The sequence below is a fragment of the Lepus europaeus genome, chromosome 10, assembly GCF_033115175.1.
Source record: "Lepus europaeus isolate LE1 chromosome 10, mLepTim1.pri, whole genome shotgun sequence".
NCBI lineage: Eukaryota > Metazoa > Chordata > Mammalia > Lagomorpha > Leporidae > Lepus > Lepus europaeus.
The window spans coordinates 66,490,756-66,510,015 of NC_084836.1; the positions used below are offsets into that span (position 1 = coordinate 66,490,756).

Below are 19,260 nucleotides of genomic sequence, written 5' to 3' on the forward strand. Positions count from 1 at the left end.
GGGGCCGGCCTGTCTCCCCTTCCAGCGCGCCCCCACAGCCGCCCTGGGGCTGGGCCTCGGCGAGCACGTGGGGCACCGGGGGCGGCCGCCCCTGCACCGGCCCTCGCTCGGGGGCGGTGGGAGCCCCAGCTGCCTGTCCTGCCCCTGAGTGGCCACAAGGGGGCTCCGGGACCAGGATTTTTTTTCCCCCGTCTCGTCCAGCGCCGGAAGAATTCCCAGTAATCCTAGCGCTCGGAGCTTCCCTGGAAGTGCTGGTCATCCTGCCGCCGCCCGGCCGGGTCCCTGCCAGCTGCCTGGGGGGAGGGGGCGGGAGGGCGCAGCCTTTGCACGTCATAACCTGTTCCTTCTCCCGGGCAGTCCTCCCACTTGTCCACCCGCCATTCCTGCTGCTACCAGGGAGGAGAGGCGGGCGGGGGGAGCCACCCTTCTGGGTTTTTTAATTAATTAATTAATTAATTAATTTTGCATCACTCTTGCCCCCCACCCAAGGCTTGAAGTGCTTGTCCTCTTTCCGGTCCTCTGACCGCTGGAGCCCAGACTCCACCCTCCTGTCCCCTGCAGCAGGAAAAATGCAAGCTAGACTCCCTGAGCATGGGCGTCTGGGGCCGCCAGGCACAGGGAAGCTGCCTGTTCCTCCAACTCCAGGGTCCTCGGTGACCCTGGGCCCCCAGCCGGGCTTCGCTGGGGCAGGTGTGTGTGTGCTGGGTGTGGTCACTCGGGTCCTCCAGTTGCTAGGCTGTGGGGTCTTTCAGAGGAGCGGGAGGGAAGCCCCTGAACCGATCCGTCCCCTGGCCCCTGGCCGGGGATATACAGCAAGCCGGGGCCATTGTCTGTATCAGGTTCTTAGAGCGTCATCAACCTACGAGGCAAAGGCCGGGTAGACGCAGGAGAGGCCCTTCCTGGAGAGAGAGAGAGGCACTGCAACTCTGCACCCTCCGTGGGGCGTGGGGGGCTGGCCCTCTGCACCCCCGTTTGCTGAGAAAGCACCCACGTCTCTTTCCCGCCTGTCTTCCTGACTGAGATGCTGGCCCCAGGCTCGGACACAAGCAGCTGCCTCTGTGCCTCGGCGCCCACCTGCCTGGTGGGGCTGTTGCAGGCTCCAGGAGTGAGTGTGTGGGGCGCACGCAGCCTCTCGCTCCTGGAAGAGGGGGGATGTGTCCATTTCTCAGACAGGAAAATGGAGGGGGAATGATGCTAAGACCCAAGGTCAAGATCTCTGCTGGATGCGCTCAAGCGGGAAAGGTTGGGGTTCTGGAGGCCGGCATCCGGCCTGTGCCCCAGGCTGCCATGCCTGGGTTTGACATCGAGCTCCGACTCCTGACCCCAGCTTCCTGCTGACTCACATCCTGGGAGGCAGCCGTGAGGGCTCACGCGCTGGGGTCCCCGCCACTCACCTGGGACACCAGCTCCCGGCGTGGGCCCAGCCCCAAACACCAGCCTATTGCAGGTGTTTGAGGAGTGGGCCAGCGGGTGGGGGCTTGCTCGCTCTCTCTTACAAAGAATCAAATAAAAACCAAAATGAAAAGTTAGGAGGACTGGCGTTGTGGCACAGTGGGCTAAGCTGCAGCCTGCAGTGCCGGCATCCCCTATGGGTACGGGTTCGAGTCCTGGCTGCTCCACTTCCTATCCTGCTCCCTGCTAGTGCACCTGGTAAAGCAGTAGAAGATGGCCCAAGTCCTTGGGCCCCTGCACCCGTGTGGGAGACACAGAAGAAGCTCCTGGCTCCTGGCTTCAGATCGGTGCAGCGCCAGCCATTGTGGCCATCTGGGGAGTGAACCAGCGAATGGAAGATCACTCTCTCTCTCTCTCTCTCTGTCTCTCCCTCTATCTCTGTAACCATGCTTTTAAATTAATAAATACTTTTTTTTTTTTAATTAAAAGGAAGAGCTCAGGTTCCCTCCTTGTTCCGCCGCCCCTCGTTGCCCTTCTTGGCTTCCTCTCCTTGCCCCTCTGCGCTGTCTGCCCCCTCCCCTTCAGCTCTGCCTCTTATCTCCCCTGCCCCTCCACTTGCCTCCATCCACTTGCTCCCAGAGCCCTGAGTCACAGCTCCAGACCCGTGGCCCAGGCCTTCTCCCTGGCCTCCCTGACAGGTGCACGCCTGGGGAGGGGGAGGTCGGTGGCAGTGACCTCTGGCCCACATGTGGGAGCCCAGCAGACCCCACGGGCCCCAGCCCTGCGGGGAGGCTGAGCCGTCGGCAGCCGTGTGACATGGCTGCCTTGGAGGACAATGTCACAGAGGAAGCAGTGGCCGCGGGGGTTCGGAGGGGTGAGCTGAGGTTTGCCAGGGTCACTGGGGGTGGGGAAGGAGGCAGTCCTGCTGGAGCGACCCTTACGAGAGAGGGCGAGGAGAGCTTGGGCGACCACCAGTGGCTCGGCTCTGGGGGAGGAGAGCGGCGCTGCCCAAGACCCTGGTCCCTGCTCACTGAGTGACAAGGGCAGGCAGGAGCTGGGGACGCGGGAGGCTGCCTGGGGCCCTTGGGCCCTGTGCACTTGCTGGCCACAGGAAATGTGCCTGACGGATCCTGTGCCTCAGTGGACCGCTCTGATGATGTGTGTCTTTCGGAGGTAGGCAAGGCAGGCCATGCTGCTTTCTTTCTTTTTAAAGAAATAGTATGTATTTATCTGAAAGGCAGAGAGAGAGAGAGAGCGCGAGCTTCCATCCACTGGTTCACTCCCCGGATGGCTGCAACAGCCAGGACTGAGCTAGGCTGAAGCCAGGAGCCAGGAGCTTCATCCATGTCTCCCACCTGGGTGCTGGGGCCCAAGCACTTGGGCCACCTTCTACTGCTTTCCCAGGCACATCAGCAGGGAGCTAGATCAGAAGTGGTGCAGCTGAAACTTGAACCAGCACCCATAAGGGATGCCCGCGTTGCAAGTGGCAGCTTTACCCGCTACGCCACCACACAGTCCCCAATCGCGTGATTTCTTGAGAGCTGCAGTATGAGTGTGCTGAGTTTGTGTAACCAGGGAAGGCTTCATGGAAGAGGAGGGCTTCGTGCCTGGCCTTAAAGGATAACTAATTTATTTATTTATTTTTAAAGGTTGACTTATTTAGTTGAAAGGCAGAGTAAGAGAGAGAGGCAGAGGGGAGATACTTTGCATTTACTGGTTCACCCAGCAAATGCCCGTTACAATGAGGACTGGGTCAGCCTGGAGCCAGGAGCCAGGAGCTCCACCCAGGTCTCCCATGTGGGTGGCAGGGACCTGAGTACCTGGGCCATCACCTGCTGTCTCCCAGGTGCGTTTGCAGGAATCTGAATCAGGAGTGGAGCAGCCAGGGACGTGGACGCTGATATGGGACATGGGTGCCACGACACTGGGCTACACAGAGAGGGGCGGGGCCCCGCGAGCTGTGTCTAGAGGTCGCTGTGCCTGGCTGCCGTGGGGGCCGACAGGCCAGCTCTGTGGGGAGGAGGGGGCGCTGCTTGGCAGAGCAGGAGAGGGCCTTGTGCTGTCAGCAAGGTGCATGAGACACACGTGTGGACGCAGTGTCTCCGGGGCCCCCACGCTGAGCAGCAGAGCCTGGGATTGGAGGGATAGGGTCTCTGGGGATGCCTGGGAACCGGGAACATTCAAATGAGATGCAAATCACATGGCAATCAGCTCCGCCCCCCACACCCACACCCACTCACTTGCCTGAAGTCTGTTTTGTCTGAGCGTGGCCACGGGCACAGAGGGTCCTGTACCCTTTATCACCTCGGCCATTGGCCAAGCCTGGCCTAGGGGGGCGGATGGCCCACTGAGTACTGCTCTCAGCCTCCGTGGGGCCTGGAGCTGTCCCTCCTGTCCCTGTGGGAGCGTCCCAAGCCTGCAGAGGGTTCTCCATTGCTCTGAGAGGGAGAGTGAAGGGCAGGTCAGCAAGGTGACGGAGACAGAGGGTCCCAGACAGAGAGGCTGGAGGCCGAGGGGCAGTGCGCGTGGACAGCCGGGGGAAATGGGGAGACAGCCCCGGGGAGCAGAGAGCACCCCCAGAGACACCGAGAGACGGGGACAGGTGGCGAGAGCTCTGCTCGGGTGTCCAGCCTGGGGCGCGACGCGCCAGCGCCTCTGTCGGCTTCCTCTCGCCCGTCTGCCTGTCCCCGGCCGCCTGTCCCTTTGTCTGTCTAGCCCTTTGTTTGCCTGTCTCCCTCCCGGCTCCCCCTTTCTTTCTCCTCTGCTATCTGTCTGTTGGTTCAGACCCCTCTGTCACTGTCCATCTCTGCACAGGGCGGAAACCCCTGCGGGGCCTGGGGCAGTGGGTCCCTGGCCTTTCATCCTCCTGACTCGGGGTTTCCATCTCCTGCTTCCCAGGGCGCCCCCACGCTCCGCTTCCCATCAAGTCCACGAGACCCAGGGGGATGCGTGGTGGCTGTATTTACAATAGCGCAGGCATCATGACAAAGGGTTTAATGCTTTTGTGTGTTGGAGGGGGCGATACTGCTCTTCAACCTTCTCAGGACAAAGCAGGAAGCCAATCATGACTGCAGCATGAGGAGCAGTGGTTAGACATCCAGAGGGACTTCCCAGATGAGCGGTGTGGGAACTATCAGCACAGGACAAATCCAGGAGGTTAAACCACCCCCTTCCCAGTCTCCTGTGGAGGAACCCCAGGGCAGGAGGCCCGGCACCCTGGGCTTCCCTAGGCAGAGCGTGCATGTCGGGAGGCCGCCTCTCCCAGGCTCCCACCTGCACAACCTCTCAGGTGGCTGCAGGGCCTCGGAGAGAGGAAGGGCGAGGAGGAGGAGGAGGAGGAGGAGGAGGAGCACCTGTCTCCCCACCCCCACCCTGCTGCCCCCGCCAAGCCGTGAGAGATGGCTGCTGGGGACGGAGTGATGTATGTAACGCAGATAAAATGTCAGGCATTCTAAATGGGCCGGAGATGCCGCCAGGGCGGGGGAGGAGGGCGGAGCAGTGGGGGAGAGGAAGGGAAAATGAGCTGTGGGTGCTCACCAGGGACCCGCGGAGGGGTGGGCCCGGGAGGCAGGAGCCCAGATGAGATTTTGAAGAGGGAGCGGGGCTGGGGGCGGCGGCGGCGGCGGCGGGGGCGGGGGCCCGGAGCTGCTGATGTATAGCGGTTTCATAACTTCCTCGGTATTAAAGGCAGGTTCATGGCGAGGGCAGCGCCATCCATCACCCGGCTGAATAGGGCTGGGATTTGCCGAGAGGAGCGCTCTCTGTCTGCCGTGCCTGCCCGGCGCGGGGAGGGAGGGCCAGGCAGGGACGCCCCTCCCCACGCGGGGAGGGGGGCGGGGGCGGACCCCAGGCCGCTTTCCTGGGTGAGGGGCAAGTGGGTCCTCCGGCGGTTGGTGCAGGGGCTGGGAGGAGAGGGGCAGGGGCTTGGGGGGACCCTGGGGGAGGAAAACTGGGCAGGAGGGTTGTGCATTTGAACATGAAATTGATCACATGTAAATATAATGCAAATGGAATGCAAACGAGGCCAGGATTTGCTGGGTCCACAGCTCATTCTCTTCCTTGGACTAAGAATTGGGGCCAATTTGCATGGGGTTTCCATGCCTCGCGCCTTGCTTACTTGTTAGTAATATTTGAGAGAGAGAGAGAGAGAGAGAGAACTCAAGATGTCCCTTGTTCAGGGCCTGGACAAGCCAAGGTGGGGCTGGTCTCCTGGGTTCCCTGGGAAGGGGTGAGGTCACCCCCAGGGATGGCACCCAGGTGAGGGTGAGGCACTGGGTTAATGGGGTCAGGGCGACTGGGGCTCGGCGGTGAGGCAGATGGTGGAGGGAGTCCGGCAGCCCGAGAGCAGGTAGGACAAGGGTGTGCCCGCTCCACGGCCCTTGATAACTCAGCAAAAAGCAACCCTCAGTGCACAGTGATTCATTTGCATTCATTATTATTTTTAAAGTTTATTTCTTATTTGAAGGGGCGGGGAGAAACATCTTCCATCCATCCGCTGATTCACTCCCCAGATACCCACAACAGCAGGGGCCAGACCAGGCCAGAGGCAGGAGCCAGGGGCTCTGTCTGGGTCTCCCTGCAGGTTCAGGGGCCATCATCCGCCTCCCGGGGTGGGCAGTAGCAGGAGACTGGACCCCACGCACTCTGACACAGGCTGTGGCTGTGCCAAGTGGCGGCTTAATGCGCTCCGTGGGTATTTATTTAGCACCTACTAGGTACTGGGCTGTGGGCCTGTGTAGGAGAGGGAAGCCCGAGGGTGGAGCTCCAGGGACCCAGGCTCCAGCAGGGCCGTGGGGCCTGTTAGCCCTAAGTGCCACAACTGACAGGTGGTGACGAGGGTCCCGGGGCGGGGGCGGAGGAGCAGGGAGTGCACACAGCACCTGGCGCTGCACTTGGGTTTTGGGGAGTGATGGGAAGTGTTCAGTGGCAGAGCCGGGGTGGGGAGGGTGCTCCAGGCCAGGACCACAAGGCCAAGGCGAGCTTTCTAGTGTGTTGGGGAGGTCAAGCCGAGGAGGCGGCTGCTGGGGGCTCCGGGGTAGGGTGTCTCCAGGAGGGGTGCTCAGGGCCTGAGAGGGCTGTGGACTGAGCTGGAGAAATCGGGCGTTCGATCGCTGAGTCCTGCAACGCGTGTTTTCAAAAACATTATTATTTTTTTTTTTTCATTTTATTTGAAAGTCAGAGAGACAGGCAGCGAGACACATCTCTCACCTGCTGGTTCACTCCCCAAATGCCGGCGCGAAGCCAGGAGCCTGGAACTCAATCCCATTCTCCCAAGTGGGTCAGCAGGGGATGCAAGGACCCGAGCCATCATCGGCTGCCTCCCAGGGTGCGTGTCGGCAGGGAGGTGGGTCAGAAGCAGAGGAGCGCCAGGGCTCCACCCCAGGCCCTCCGATAGGGGGCGTGGGCCTCCCAAGCGGGGACTTAGCCTGTGTGCCAGACGCCTGCCCTCTGCTATATGTATTGTGTTGCAACAGCTGCAGGTAGGGAGAGCAGATGCAGGCCCTCCCTCTGGGAAGGTGGTGGCGGTGGTGCCCACCTCGTGACCTGGGGAAAGGAGAGCAGGGCCCTGCAGGTGGGTCCTCAGGGCAGTGTCCAGCGGAGCAGGGGCTCCCGGCTCCGGTCGGTCGGTCCCTGCTGTTACCATGCTTAGAGGCAGTGGAAGGGGGAGGCCGTCTTCTGGCGGACCCCGGGGGGAGCTGGATGGAGTGGAGCAGTGTGGGGGCACCGTGCAAAAGGGCTGGAGGGGCAAAGGCAAGCGACAGGGCTAGAGACCGGGGGTGGTGGTGGTGGTGGTGCTGGTGGTGGTGGTGCTGGGTGTTGGACAGGCAGGGCGCAGGGCTCTGGCATGCCCTCCCCCGCTCGCTGCGAGGCCTGTCTCCGAGAGTCCTCTCCATTGCTCTGCCCAGCCTCTGCGGCCCCCTGGACCCATGAGAGAGCTCTGCTCCCTTGGCCGGGCTCTCGCGGCCGTGCCTGCCGCTGCAGGGCCCGTGGCTGTCTGTCGGTCTGAGGTCTGTGTGGTCCGTTCAGGATAATCGCTGTGGACAACTCGAGCACCGCTCAGACAGATGGTCCGGCCTCCCGGCCCCGACATCTCCCACCACTGCATCAAGCCAAATTACTCAGCCCCCCCAGCCCCGGGCTCTGGCGAAATCCGATTAACGAGGAGAGAGCTGCGCTGAGCTGACAGCTCCTCCGATAATTGCTTCCCAAGTAAGCAATGCAAATCAGCCCATCCAGCCTCTTCCTGCTCCTCTCCTGGGGACCCAGGCACCCAGGCCGCGGGAGACAGGGGCAGGCATCTGCGTGGGGGATGCTGGTAAGCTGTCGCCTCCCTCCGGTTCCGTGAGGTGGGGAGCGAGCGGTGGTGAGGCTGAGCCAGGGCCCCTCTGGCTGTGCGTTTATCTCAAGGAGAGGGGGTCTCCTCTGCCTCCTCCTCTTAGAGGAGAATCCTGGGTACCCATTTCCCTGTAAGGTAGATGAAGGCAGAGATACAGAGCACAAAAGGACTGGGGGCCGAAGCTGGTAAGAACCAAATGGATGCGGGCAGGTATTTGGTGCGGTGGTTAAGACGCGGCTCGGGAAGCCGGCGTCCCACGTCCCAGTTCTGGATTCCATCCCAGCTCCACTTCTGATTCCAGCTGCCTGCTAACGCGCACTCGGGGAGGCAGCAGGTGATGGCTCAAGTCCTTGGGTCCCCATTTCCCGGCTCCTGGCTTCTGCCTGATCCAGCCCCAGCTCTGGGAGCGTTTGGGGGGTGGGATGAACCAGCAGATGGAAGATCTTTCTCTGTTTCCATCTCTCTGCCTTTCAGATAAAATGAAAATTAAAAAAAAAAAAAAAAGACTTGGGGCTGGCACTGTGGCACAGCGGATTAATACCCTGGCCTGAAGCACTGGCATCCCATATAGGCGCCGGTTCGAGACCTGGCTGTTCCACTTCCTATCCAGCTCTCTGCGACAGCCTGGGAAAGCAGTGGAGGATGGCCCAAGTGCTTGGGTCCCTGCATCCATGTGGGAGACCAGGAGGAAGCACCTGACTCCTGGCTTCGGTCCGGCGCAGCTCCGGCCATTGCAGCCAATTGGGGAGTGAACCAGCGGATGCAAGACCTCTCTCTCTCCGCCTCTCCTCCCTCTGTATAACTCTGCCTTTCAAACAAATCAATCTTTTTTAAAAAATCGTTACGATGGCTACTTAAAAAAAAAAAGTGTCCTGCCCTGGGGGCAGGGACCCAAGGACTTGGGCCATCCTCCACTGCTTTCCCAGGCCACAGCAGAGAGCTGGATCTCAAGTGGAGCAGCTGGGTCTCGAACCGGTGCCCATATGGGATGCTGGCACTGCAGGTGGTGGCTTTACCCGCTACGCCACAGCACCGGCCCCAAGGCAGGGCAGTTTTAAGGGCCTGTTAGTGCCCCTCCTGTAACGCCTTTCCTTCCTACATCCTCTCCTCCGGCTGTCTTTCTCTGACCCCCTCATCCCACCTCCTGCTGACCCTGGAGACTGACGCTCCCGAACGTCCAGCCCCCGGCCCTGGGCTGCGCCTGTCCCTGCCGTAATTGCAATCTCCAGGGCTGAGTGGCCTGGCCTTGTCCTCAGTGTCGTGGGTCTTACCTGTTTCTGTGGCCTGGAACCTGCACTCCCAAATTAGCTTCTGCCGGAGACCCTGGCTGCGGGCATTGCAACACCTGTGCCGCCGACCCACATGGGAGCACACGTTCTACGCTGGCTGCTGCAGTGAGTACCTTGTGTCATTAAGTCATTGTTATAAAAGAAGACACAAACTCCAGCGATGACCCCATTTTGCCACAGAGATAATTCAGGGACAGAGAAATTAAGTAGCTTGTTCAAGTTCACCACCGCTGCTTGCTGGGATTCCAATCCTGGCTGCTTCACTCCAAAGCCCCGCCCCACACCCAAGCCTCTGCTACCTGCTGTGCTGCCTTTTCTCCAGAATACTTTTTTTTTTAAAGGTTTTATTTATTTATTTGAGAGGTAGAGTTACAGACAGCGAGAGAGAGAGACAGAGAGAAAGGTCTTCCTTCATTGGATCACTCCCCAGATGGCCGCAATGGCCAGAGCTGCACCGATCCGAAGCCAGGAGCCAGGTGCTTCTTCCGGGTCTCCCACGCGGGTGCAGGGGCCCAAGGACTTGGGCCATCTTCCACTGGTTTCCCAGGCCACAGCAGAGAGCTGGAACTCAAGTGGAGCAGCCGGGTCTCGAACCGGCGCCCATATGGAAAGCCGGCGCTTCAGGCCAGGGCATTAACCCGCTGTGCCACAGTGCCAGCCCCTCTATACTACTCTTTTAAAAGCACATTTTAATTTATCTGTTTGAGAGACACTGAGGCAGAGACACATCTGGGAGAGAGAGCTCCCATCTGCTGGTTCCCTTCCCGAAGGTCTGCAGCAAAGCCAGAAGCCAGGAAACCAATTCAGGTCTCCCGAGTGGGTAGCGGGAACCCAACTCCTGGCACAACCACCTGCTGCCTCCCTGAGTCGGCATGAGCAGGAAGCCGGGGACAGGAGCCAGAGCCAGGTGTTGAACCCTTGCACTCTGATGTGGGACACTGGCGTCTTAACCATTGCTAGGCCAAACGCCCGCTGCTCAGTGCTGTCTCAGGGTCTGCTGGGAGGACTGCCAGCGGTGCGCAGAGTGGAGCTGGCAGAGGAGCTGAGAGCTCAACACCGAGCCCCCTCCCGGCTGCCCCAGACCCGCAGGTCCCGAGCTGAGCACACCGATGCCTGGTGTCTAGGGCAGGGAGGACGCGGGCCCGTCTCCTCCCACTCCCACTCTTTGTTTCCTGCAGCTGGAGGCCCAGCCGTGGACCAGCCGGCCCCCACTCCAGAGGCAGGAAGGGACGCAACCTGCCTAGAAGCCCAAGTGAGCTGCGAGTGAGAGCTGGGACCGCCAGACGCCCATAGATGGCGCTCACGGCCCAACACAGCCCTGGCTGTCCGCAGAAACCCAAGGAAAACAAGTGAGCCGGTTAACCCCTTCCTGCCTGGGCTCCGCCCAAGAAGCAGGGTGGTTGGTTGTTCAGGGCACCTCCAAAGGCCAGGTGACCCCACTCTTCAGCTTCTGCCCCTTACTTCTGGACGATCTCGCTCTGAGCCCCCTTGAGAAGATGGGCTTACAGGGAACAGTTATCCAGTTCTTCCAGGAAGTGGAATTTCGGGGGCAGGGATCCTGGGTGTGTGTGTGGGGATCTCTGCTTGTCTGTCACTCATTTCGGTCATTGTCATTCTGCCAGAGGCCGACTTGGCCTGTGGAGGAGCTGCCAGGGTAATAAACCTAAGTGCTGGGCTAGCAAGTGGCCAGGGCAGCAGAGAGCACTTGGAGCAATAAGATGACGCCACTGTGAGGGTTCCCCTCGTCCCGAGTTTTGTCCCGGGACACAATGCAAAGATGGGGGACCAAGGGTCACTGCTCACAGCTCCCCGAAGCTCCTGCTCTACCCACCACGTCTGGTCTGTTGCTAGGAGACCAGAGGAAGCTGGGGAGGGGCAGCATCCTTGCTCTCTCGCCTCTTGCCTTTCCGGGCTCACTGGTCCCCTTCCCCATCACCTGAAGAGACTTGGCTCCTGTGCTCAGAGTCCTGGCTGTGCTCAGATTTGCGTGTTGAGGGTGGGAGGAATCTAGAGGGCGACTGGCCTCAGGAGGTTTCCCCTCGATGGAAGTCGATACAGAAACAGATCCAGAGAGAGAACAAGAACAAACCTGGACTAGAACCGTTCTGGACATCAGCCTTGGGACAGGCTGCTGAGTGGAACAGACTGGCAGGTGCAGTGTTGGCCTCCGAGTGTGACAGAGTGTTGGGGGGGGGGGGGGTGAAAGGATGATGAGTGAGGAACTGTGGATGGCTGAAGCTAGGACATCCTTTCGGAAAAGCATGGTGACTGAACTTTAAGGCCGGACGATGCCATTTAGTGCTAGAAACCGGGATCTCCCGGAGGTTCTTTGAAGAACCTGAATTGCTCTCAAGACCTGCGGATCGTGCCCTGATGGAAAGGGAAAACTACAATTCCCAGCGTGCCTTACGGCCGACTTAGCGCAGCTTCCGGGAGTTTGAGCATTTCCGGCGGAAGTATCCACGGTTAAGCCAATCCCCTTTCCTAAATAACGTAGACTACGATTCCCACAGTCCTTCGCGCCGGGGGCGGGGAAAGGAACCGGAAACCGGATGGGTTGCTGGACCAGGTGAGGAAGTAGGAGGTGGCGGGAAACCTGCGATGTGGGGGCAGGCTGGGGGCTCTCAGGGCTCCCGGGCTGGAGCCGAGCGGCGACTCAGGATGTCTGTGTTTTGCGGCCCTGCGCTCCGTCTGGGGCCAGCCTGGGTGCAGGGAGAGCCGAGCCCACGAAGCCACCCAGCAGGCCTGCGGGATCGAGGCTTTCCCGTCGGGCGGAGCCCGCGGGCGCTGGCAGAAGTTGCGTGTGGTGCCTTAGTCGTCGGCCGCCTCGGACGAGGGGTGAAATGGGCATCTGAGTCCGTACCCTGTAGTTATTTTTATTTTACGTATTTTGTTGGCCCTGTGGGGTTCCGGCGTGCCTCCAGGGGACAGGGCAGTGGACAGTATCTTCTGTCGCTTCTTCGCTTCCTCTGTTTTCGTGTCCCCGGGATCCTCCCTGCCACCTCTGCGCTTAGTGTCGTGCGACATCACATTTTCTAAAACAGCGCCGTCTCCTAAGCCTCTGGCCCTTGGCGACTTTGGGTAGAAGGTCCAACTTCCTGGAACTGGCTCTCTTTCCCACGGAGAGACTCGTAAATATAGAAACAGACGAATCAACAGCTAGCGGGAGGTCGAAGGAATGTGTGCTTCTCACGGAGAGGCGAGTTCTCCAGCGAGCCATCCTAGAAGTGAAACGGGGGCTAGGTTTCAAGTCCGTTGTAGCCTACGGTTAGCCTGTGGTGATTGCTATCGGATCAGGCTTAGGAACCCCGGACACGGAAAAGCAGACTGCAGCCTTGCTGTGTGTAGCACAGGAGTCAGGCGTGGACCCAGCCTGGGGTTCCGAGAGGCCCCCCGGCGCCGCAGCAGCCGGCCCGCGAGTGGTGGTGCATGAGGAGTTGCAAAGCAGGGTCCCCGTGGAATGTTTGCCACAGCCTGCTTCCGAGCCCTGTGGGCCCGCTGCTCCTGGGTAGCTACCCGGACAGACCAGGTAGAGACTGCTGACGTTAGCCGTGGAAGGACTTGTGTGTTCGGCCTCTGGTCTGTCTGTTTTCTCTCCCGCTCCCTGTGGGCTAGAGTCAGAGACCAGGTTGAGGGGTGAAGGGGGAAGAGATGTCCTTGGACCTGGGCTGGGGTGAGGAGGGAAGAGCAGCAGTGATGCGGTCACACCCAGAGCCTGGGAAGCCCTCAATGCCAAGTGTGCAGAGTGGGCAGCTGAGGATTGAGTGGCCTCAGAATATAGATACAAGTGCAGGGAGGCCATCAGGAGTGGCTCCTTGGTAGGAAGTGGTTTTAAATTTTGACTTATTTATTTGAAAGGAAAAGAATGAGCGATCTTCCCTTCACAGGCTCACTTCTCAAATGGCTGCAACAGCTGGGGCTGGGCCAGGCAAAGCCAGGAGCCTTGGAACTCCATCTGGGTATCCTGCAGGGGTGGCAGGGGCCCAAGCACTTGGGCCATCTTCCGCTGCCCTCCGGGGCACATTAGCAGGAAGCTGGATGGGCAGTGGAGTGGCCAGGACTCAAACCAGCACTCCCAGGTGGGATGCCAGCATTGCAAGTGGTGGCTTAACTGGCTGCCCCACAGCGCTGACCCCAGAAAGCACTTTGCAGTGAGACTGAAAGCAAAAGCCTGGATAAAGCTGAATAGATACTTGCTGAGTATCATTTGAGAGCTGGGACCTTGGAATTCTGAAGGGAAATTGGATAGGTCCTGGCCCCTGCCGTACTCAGTGCAGCCACTGACTGGGGGCGGGGGAGGATCTGTGATGGGCTCAGCCTTCACCCACCGGTAGAATTAGCCGAGGAAGTGAGTTTGGCATCCTAGCGCATAGCAGTTAAGACAGCTGTGCCCCACATAGGTTTGATTCCCACCTCTGGCTGTTGCTAAAGCACATCCTGGGATGGTCGGACTAATTAGGTTCCTGCCCCCCAGGCGCGAGACCTGGCCTGTGCTCCTGCTTCTGCCCTGGCCCGGCCCCGGCCGTTGTGGGTATCTGGGGAGTGAACCTGCAGATGGGAGCTCCGGCTCGCTATCTCTAAATAAATAAATAAATACAGTACAGACGCCTCCCATGAGACCTCCTTGTTTGTGGGGTGGGGTTGCAGTGTTGTGGAGGAGCCACTTTATCAAAGGGATTTTAAAAAATAAAGACAGCTGTTTGATTAAAAAGTTTATTTATTTTCATCTACTTGAAGGGCAGAGCAACAGAGAGAGGGCGTGAGAGAGATCCTGCCTCCCCTGGCTTACCCCCCCAGATGCCCACAGCAGCCACTCCCCAAAGGGCTGGGCCAGGCCGAAGCCCGGAGCTTAGAATGACACTGCGTCCCGGTCTCCCGTGTGGGTGGCGTCCCCTCCGGCCATCGTCAGCTGCCTGCTAGGATGCACGCGAGCAGAAGACTGCATTGATCCAAGGTGAAGAGACTGGACCGGAGCTGGCGTGGGACACGCAGGCTGCACCAGGCTGCCTGTCCTCGAGAGGACGGGCCGGGCTGCACCCTGAAGCATGGGTAGGCACCGATGTCCGGGGAGGCGGGGCGGCCTGGGCCGGATGACAGGCTGCCTGTCGGCTGGGGTCCTCAAGAGGGGCGTTTCAGGCTGGCGCCGTGGCTCAATAGGCTAATCCTCCACCTGCGGCGCTGGAACACCAGGTTCTAGTCCTGGTCAAGGCGCCGGATTCTGTCCCGGTTGCCCCTCTTCCAGGCCAGCGCTCTGCTATGGCCCAGGAGTACAGTGGAGGATGGCCCAAGTCCTTGGTCCCTGCACCCCATGGGAGACCAGGAGAAGCACCTGGCTCCTGGCTTCAGATCAGTGCAGTGCGCCGGCCGCAGCGGCCATTGGAGGGTGAGCCAACGGCAAAAAGGAAGACCTTTCTCTCTGTCTCTCTCTCTCACTATCCACTCTGCCTGTCAAAAAAAAAAAAAGGCATTTCAGGGGCTTTGTAGAAATGGCACGTGGAGAGTTTTGGGAGCTGGGTTAAGAAAGGTCTTTTTTTTTTTTTTAAGATTTATTTATTTACTTGAAATGCGGAGTTAGAGAGAGGGAGATGTGGAGGCAGAGGCGGGGGGGGGGGGTCTTCCATTCGCTGGTTCACTCCCCAGGTGACCATGATGCCTGGAGCTGAGCCAGTCTGAAGGCAGGAGCTGGGAGCTTCTTCCGGGTCTCCCACTTGGGTACAGGGGCCCAAGGACTTGGGCCATCTTCTACTGCTTTCCCAGGCCATAGCAGAGAGCTGGATCCGAAGTGGAGCAGCTGGGACTCGAACTAGCGCCCATGTGGGATTCCGGTGCCACAGGCGATGGCTTAACCCACTGCGCCACAGCGCCGGTCTTTCTGAAGTGTGAGTGGAGTGGTCAGGTTTGCACGGGAGTCGGGAGAAGGAGCGGTCTGGGCGGTTTGCAGAGCCAGCTGTCGTGCTCTCCCCTTCCCTCCTGCCTCCTCTCACGCCGTATTCCATCCCTGTATCAGCATTAGCGAGTGGATGTTGTATCCTGAGTTGTTCACGGGGAGCCTGCGTCTCCGGCCGTGGTCGCACAGCTGGTCAGAGTCTGTTCTGCGCCTGTTAACCCTGCTCAGCACTCAGGGCACGTGGAGGTGGGAGAGAGGGCAGGCCGGCTCCTCACAGCGTCCGACGCGGGCGGTGGAAGGCCCACAGCATCATCTGGCCTGGTTCTGCTGGGGCAGCCGCAAGCTGGGCTTGACATGCTGTTAAGTCTCGAGCAGGCTGGGTTCCAATTAGAGAATTCCGCGTGGCCCGTGGGTGGTGTTATAAAGATTCAAATGGCCCTCGGCAGAAAGACGGGTCCCTGCCCCTGGTCTACGGTAAGATGGTGTGTGTGGTGCGAGCATAGCCTGTGTCCATTTGGGCACAGATCCCAGCTCTCTGCTCGCTGCCTGTGCCACCCTGGGTGAGTTGCTTGATCTCGCTGAGCCTCGGCCCCCTCCCCGGTCACGGGGGAGCGGTCACGTCCACCTCCTGGGGTTGTTAGGAGGCTCAATGAGCTGTACCTGGTGTCGAGCAATTGCCTGCCACCTGGAAGTGATTGTCATCGGCCCTCCCCGGTCCCCAGGCTGTGGCTGTGCACCTGCGTCCCGTTCTACAGCCCAGTGGTCCCCAGGACGCATACGGCTGGGTTTGCTTCGTTACGAGTGACGGTACAGGTGCCGAAAGGCGGCTTGAAAACCTACGCCGTTCCTACGGTGGCCCAGGAACAAGGCTTAGACCTGTGCCTGCTGCAGGGGAGGCATGGTTTATTCTCACCAGGTGGCAGAAGAAGAGGAAGAAGACAGGCAGTGGGGAGGGGTGGGGCCTTCGTTACCTAGGCCCTAGATGCGCTCAGTCCTTTGTGGGGGTTGATGATGACTGACATGCTCTCTTGGGCTCCGTCCTGAGCCTGGGGAATAGCAGAGGGGGCATGGCCAGCACGGAGGGACCCCCAACACCATCACACACACTTCGGGGCTGAGAGCTAATGGGGCCCCTGTCCATCTTCTTTCCAGGTGACAGCAGCATGGCTGTGCCCCAGATCACCCCACTGGGCACCCTCCACGAGCCTGCAGGTGCCCCAATGCAGTCCCAGCCCTGCCCTCGGAGCTTGGCTGAGGGCTTCCTGGAGGAGGAGCTTCGGCTCAATGCTGAGCTGAGCCAGCTGCAGTTTTCGGAGCCCGTGGGCATCATCTACAATCCCGTGGAGTACGCGTGGGAGCCACATCGGAGCTATGTGACTCGCTACTGCCAGGGCCCCAAGGAAGTGCTCTTCCTGGGCATGAACCCAGGGCCTTTTGGCATGGCCCAGACCGGGGTGAGGGGCCTGCTTCCCTGGTGCTGGGCTGGGAGACTGCAGGGTGGGCGTCGTGCAGGTGTCCGTGAGGTGGGCTGGGCATAGCTGTGGCCATGTGTGGGTGCCCGCCCTGTCCCTCCCCGCACACACACTGGCTCCGGTGGTCTCGAACGCTCCCCAGCCTCCCTGCCTGGACTTCACCGAGCGCATTAATGAGAGTTCCGTTTCCCCTGTGAGCTGGCCGCTAATTGCCTCTGAGAGCCCTTCCTTCCGCCAGCCCCATCCTGAGCGTGCCTCACCGGATCTCCCCTGTCCCTAGAGCGCCATCGGGGTCAGGAGCGGGACTGGGCCCACTGGGTCCTCGCAGGGCATCTTGCAGCCTGGGCTTGGTGCCCTGCCCAGGAGAGGTCTGGAGCAGCGCCCACTCCAGGGCCCGCTTCCTCCTCCCAGCTCGGGATGAGTGACTGCCCCTCGGTGGGGTGCCTGGCGGGTGGGGGAGGGGAAGAGGCTTCAGGGCAGGAGGCTCAATCGCTTTTATTGACCCCAACTGGGTGATGAAAGGTGATCGATGCTGATCAATGGAGATGACAGCCCGAGGGCTGGGGCTGGGAGGGCACCTGGAGAGCAGTGGTCAGCCCTGTCCTTGAGCCTCCCTTAACCCTGACCACCTTCTGCTCTCGGGCCATCCGTCTGTCCCCAGCACTAGCCATGTAGCCCTGTAGAGGGCCAGATACCCAACCCCAGAGGCCAGCGGGGGGTGGAGGCACAATCCACGGTGGAGAAGGGGAGAGAGGTGGACAGGACCAAAGCTGGGCCAGGAGTCCTTGTCTCGGGCCTGTGGCGAAGGTGGGGGTATCCAGGGTCCTCAGGGGAGGCAGAAAGGGGCCGGGTGGTCCTGACCAGGCGTCAGGGCTCCAATTGGAAGCCCCTCATGGCTCTCTCCTTCCCCACAGGTACCCTTCGGGGAAGTGAGCGTGGTCCGGGACTGGCTGGGCGTCGGGGGGCCTGTGCTGAGCCCGCCCCAGGAGCACCCTAAGCGCCCCGTGCTGGGACTGGAGTGCCCGCAGTCAGAGGTGAGCGGCGCCCGGTTCTGGGGCTTTTTCCGGAACCTCTGCGGACAGCCCGAGGTCTTCTTCCGTCACTGCTTCGTCCACAACCTGTGCCCCCTGCTCTTCCTGGCTCCCAGCGGGCGCAACCTCACCCCCGCCGACCTGCCTGCCAAGCAGCGGGAACAGCTTCTCAGCATCTGCGACGGGGCCCTCTGCCGGCAGGTGCAGCTGCTGGGGGTGCGGCTGGTGGTGGGGGTGGGGCGGCTGGCGGAGCAGCGGGCGCGCCGGGCCCTGGCAGGCCTGGCGCCAGAGGTCCAGGTGGAGGGGCTCCTGCACCCCTCTCCCCGTAACCCGCAGGCCAACAAGGGCTGGGAGGCAGTGGCCAGGGAGAGGCTCAGTGAGTTGGGGCTGCTGCCACTGCTGAGTGCGTGAGTGCCCCCGGGGCCTGGCGTGGGATGTGTTCAAGGCCCCCGGGTGGCTTTTGTACCCGCAGGAGGCTGGCTGCACTTGGGCCCGGAGTGGCACAGTCTTCCTGCACTTCCTGTTGCCTGCACACGTGCCCCTTGGACTCTTGAACCGTTGCTGCCGTGCGGCGGGCGTTTTGACACTACATTCTCCACGTGCCTGATTCACTTCCTGTGAGAGCTGCCTCTGTCTATGGTCTCGCCCCTCACAGGGAGCCCGCCCGCTCTGTGTGGCGCCTGCAGACTACCTCCTCATTGCTTGGGCGTCCTCTGCCCAGCGGTGACACCCAAGGTGGCATTTGCTCCCTCCTCACCAGGACAGGACAAGGCACGGGATGCTGAGGGCGAGCGTCTGGGGAGGCCAGACCTGGGTTGGAGGGAGAATTCATTGTGGGGACAGAGTGGGAAAGTCAGAAGAGTTGGGGCTCCCTCCCAGCTTTGGGACCTCAGGAACTTGATCACGGACAAGTGGATGAAACTCTGCACGCCTCGGGATCCTCGCTTGTAAGGGGGGTGGGGGTGCTGCCTCCTGGTTGGGCCTGAGGCTTAACCGAGAGAACACTGCACAGTGCCCGGCACAGGCTGGCACACGGGGCGGCGGGGGGCTCGCCGCCCTGCACTCCCGGAGAAGCCCCTGTCCACCCCCAAGACCCTGCTCTGGGTGAGGGCAGGGCTCGCTCTGCCAGATGGGCCCAATGAATTGATGACATCTCAGCCTGTGATACTTCTTCGAAGCATTAAAAGCTCCTAAACTCTCTGGTCTTGGTCTTTGCCTCCCCCTTCCCGGTTCCCCTCGTGCGGGTATCGTGTAGAGCTCCCAGCCCGTTGCTGTTTGCAGTGGATTCGCTTGCATAACAGATCGCTAATTGCCACACCAAAGCTATACGGCCTCCATTAGGGGCCTGCCCAAGGTTTGTTCTTGGGGCGTGTAGGGAACAGCTCATGGTGTGGGTAAGAGCCTGGTGTCTAAGTTTTTGTCTCCTGATTTTTTAAAATATTGTCAAACTGACTAATCTTTTTATCAAGTTTAAATTTTAGAGAGAGAGGGAGAGAGAGGACTTTGATCCACTGGTTCACTCTCCAAATGGCTGCAACAGCTGGAGCTGAGCCAATCTGAAGCCAGGAGCCAGGAGCTTCTTCCAGGTCTCTCACATGGGTGCAGGGGCCCAAGGACTGGGCCATCCTCTGCTGCTTTCCCAGGTGCATTAGCAGGGAGCTGGATGACAAGTGAAGCAGCCAGGACTCAAACCACTGCCCATATGGGACAATGGTGCTGCAGGCCAGGGCGTTAACCTACTGCTCCACAGTGCTGGGCCCTAAATTTTTTTTTTAAAAAGGATCTATTTATTTGGAAGGGTTACAGAGCAAGAGACCCTCCATCCGCTCTCCAGTGGCTGCAGCAGTCAAGG

General features: G+C 60.3%; 1 protein-coding gene across 5 annotated transcripts; it reads left to right on the plus strand.

The window, feature by feature from the left end:
• The first annotated feature begins 11,526 nt into the window (after positions 1-11,526).
• SMUG1 (single-strand-selective monofunctional uracil-DNA glycosylase 1) lies at positions 11,527-18,625 on the plus strand. Of its 5 annotated transcripts, XM_062203553.1 has the most exons (5): positions 11,732-12,547; positions 13,756-14,067; positions 16,058-16,359; positions 17,292-17,609; positions 17,881-18,625. In XM_062203553.1, the coding sequence occupies exons 2-5, from the start codon at positions 14,064-14,066 to the stop codon at positions 18,013-18,015; spliced, it is 759 nt and encodes a 252-aa protein (XP_062059537.1). In that variant the 5' UTR covers positions 11,732-12,547; positions 13,756-14,063; the 3' UTR covers positions 18,016-18,625. The 5 variants fall into 5 exon arrangements, with proteins under 5 accessions (XP_062059534.1, XP_062059536.1, XP_062059535.1 ...); XM_062203550.1 differs by lacking the exon at positions 11,732-12,547 and adding an exon at positions 11,527-11,587 and having other exon boundaries at positions 17,292-17,974; XM_062203551.1 differs by having other exon boundaries at positions 11,724-12,547; positions 13,756-13,972; positions 17,292-17,974.
• The last annotated feature ends 635 nt before the right edge of the window (positions 18,626-19,260 follow it).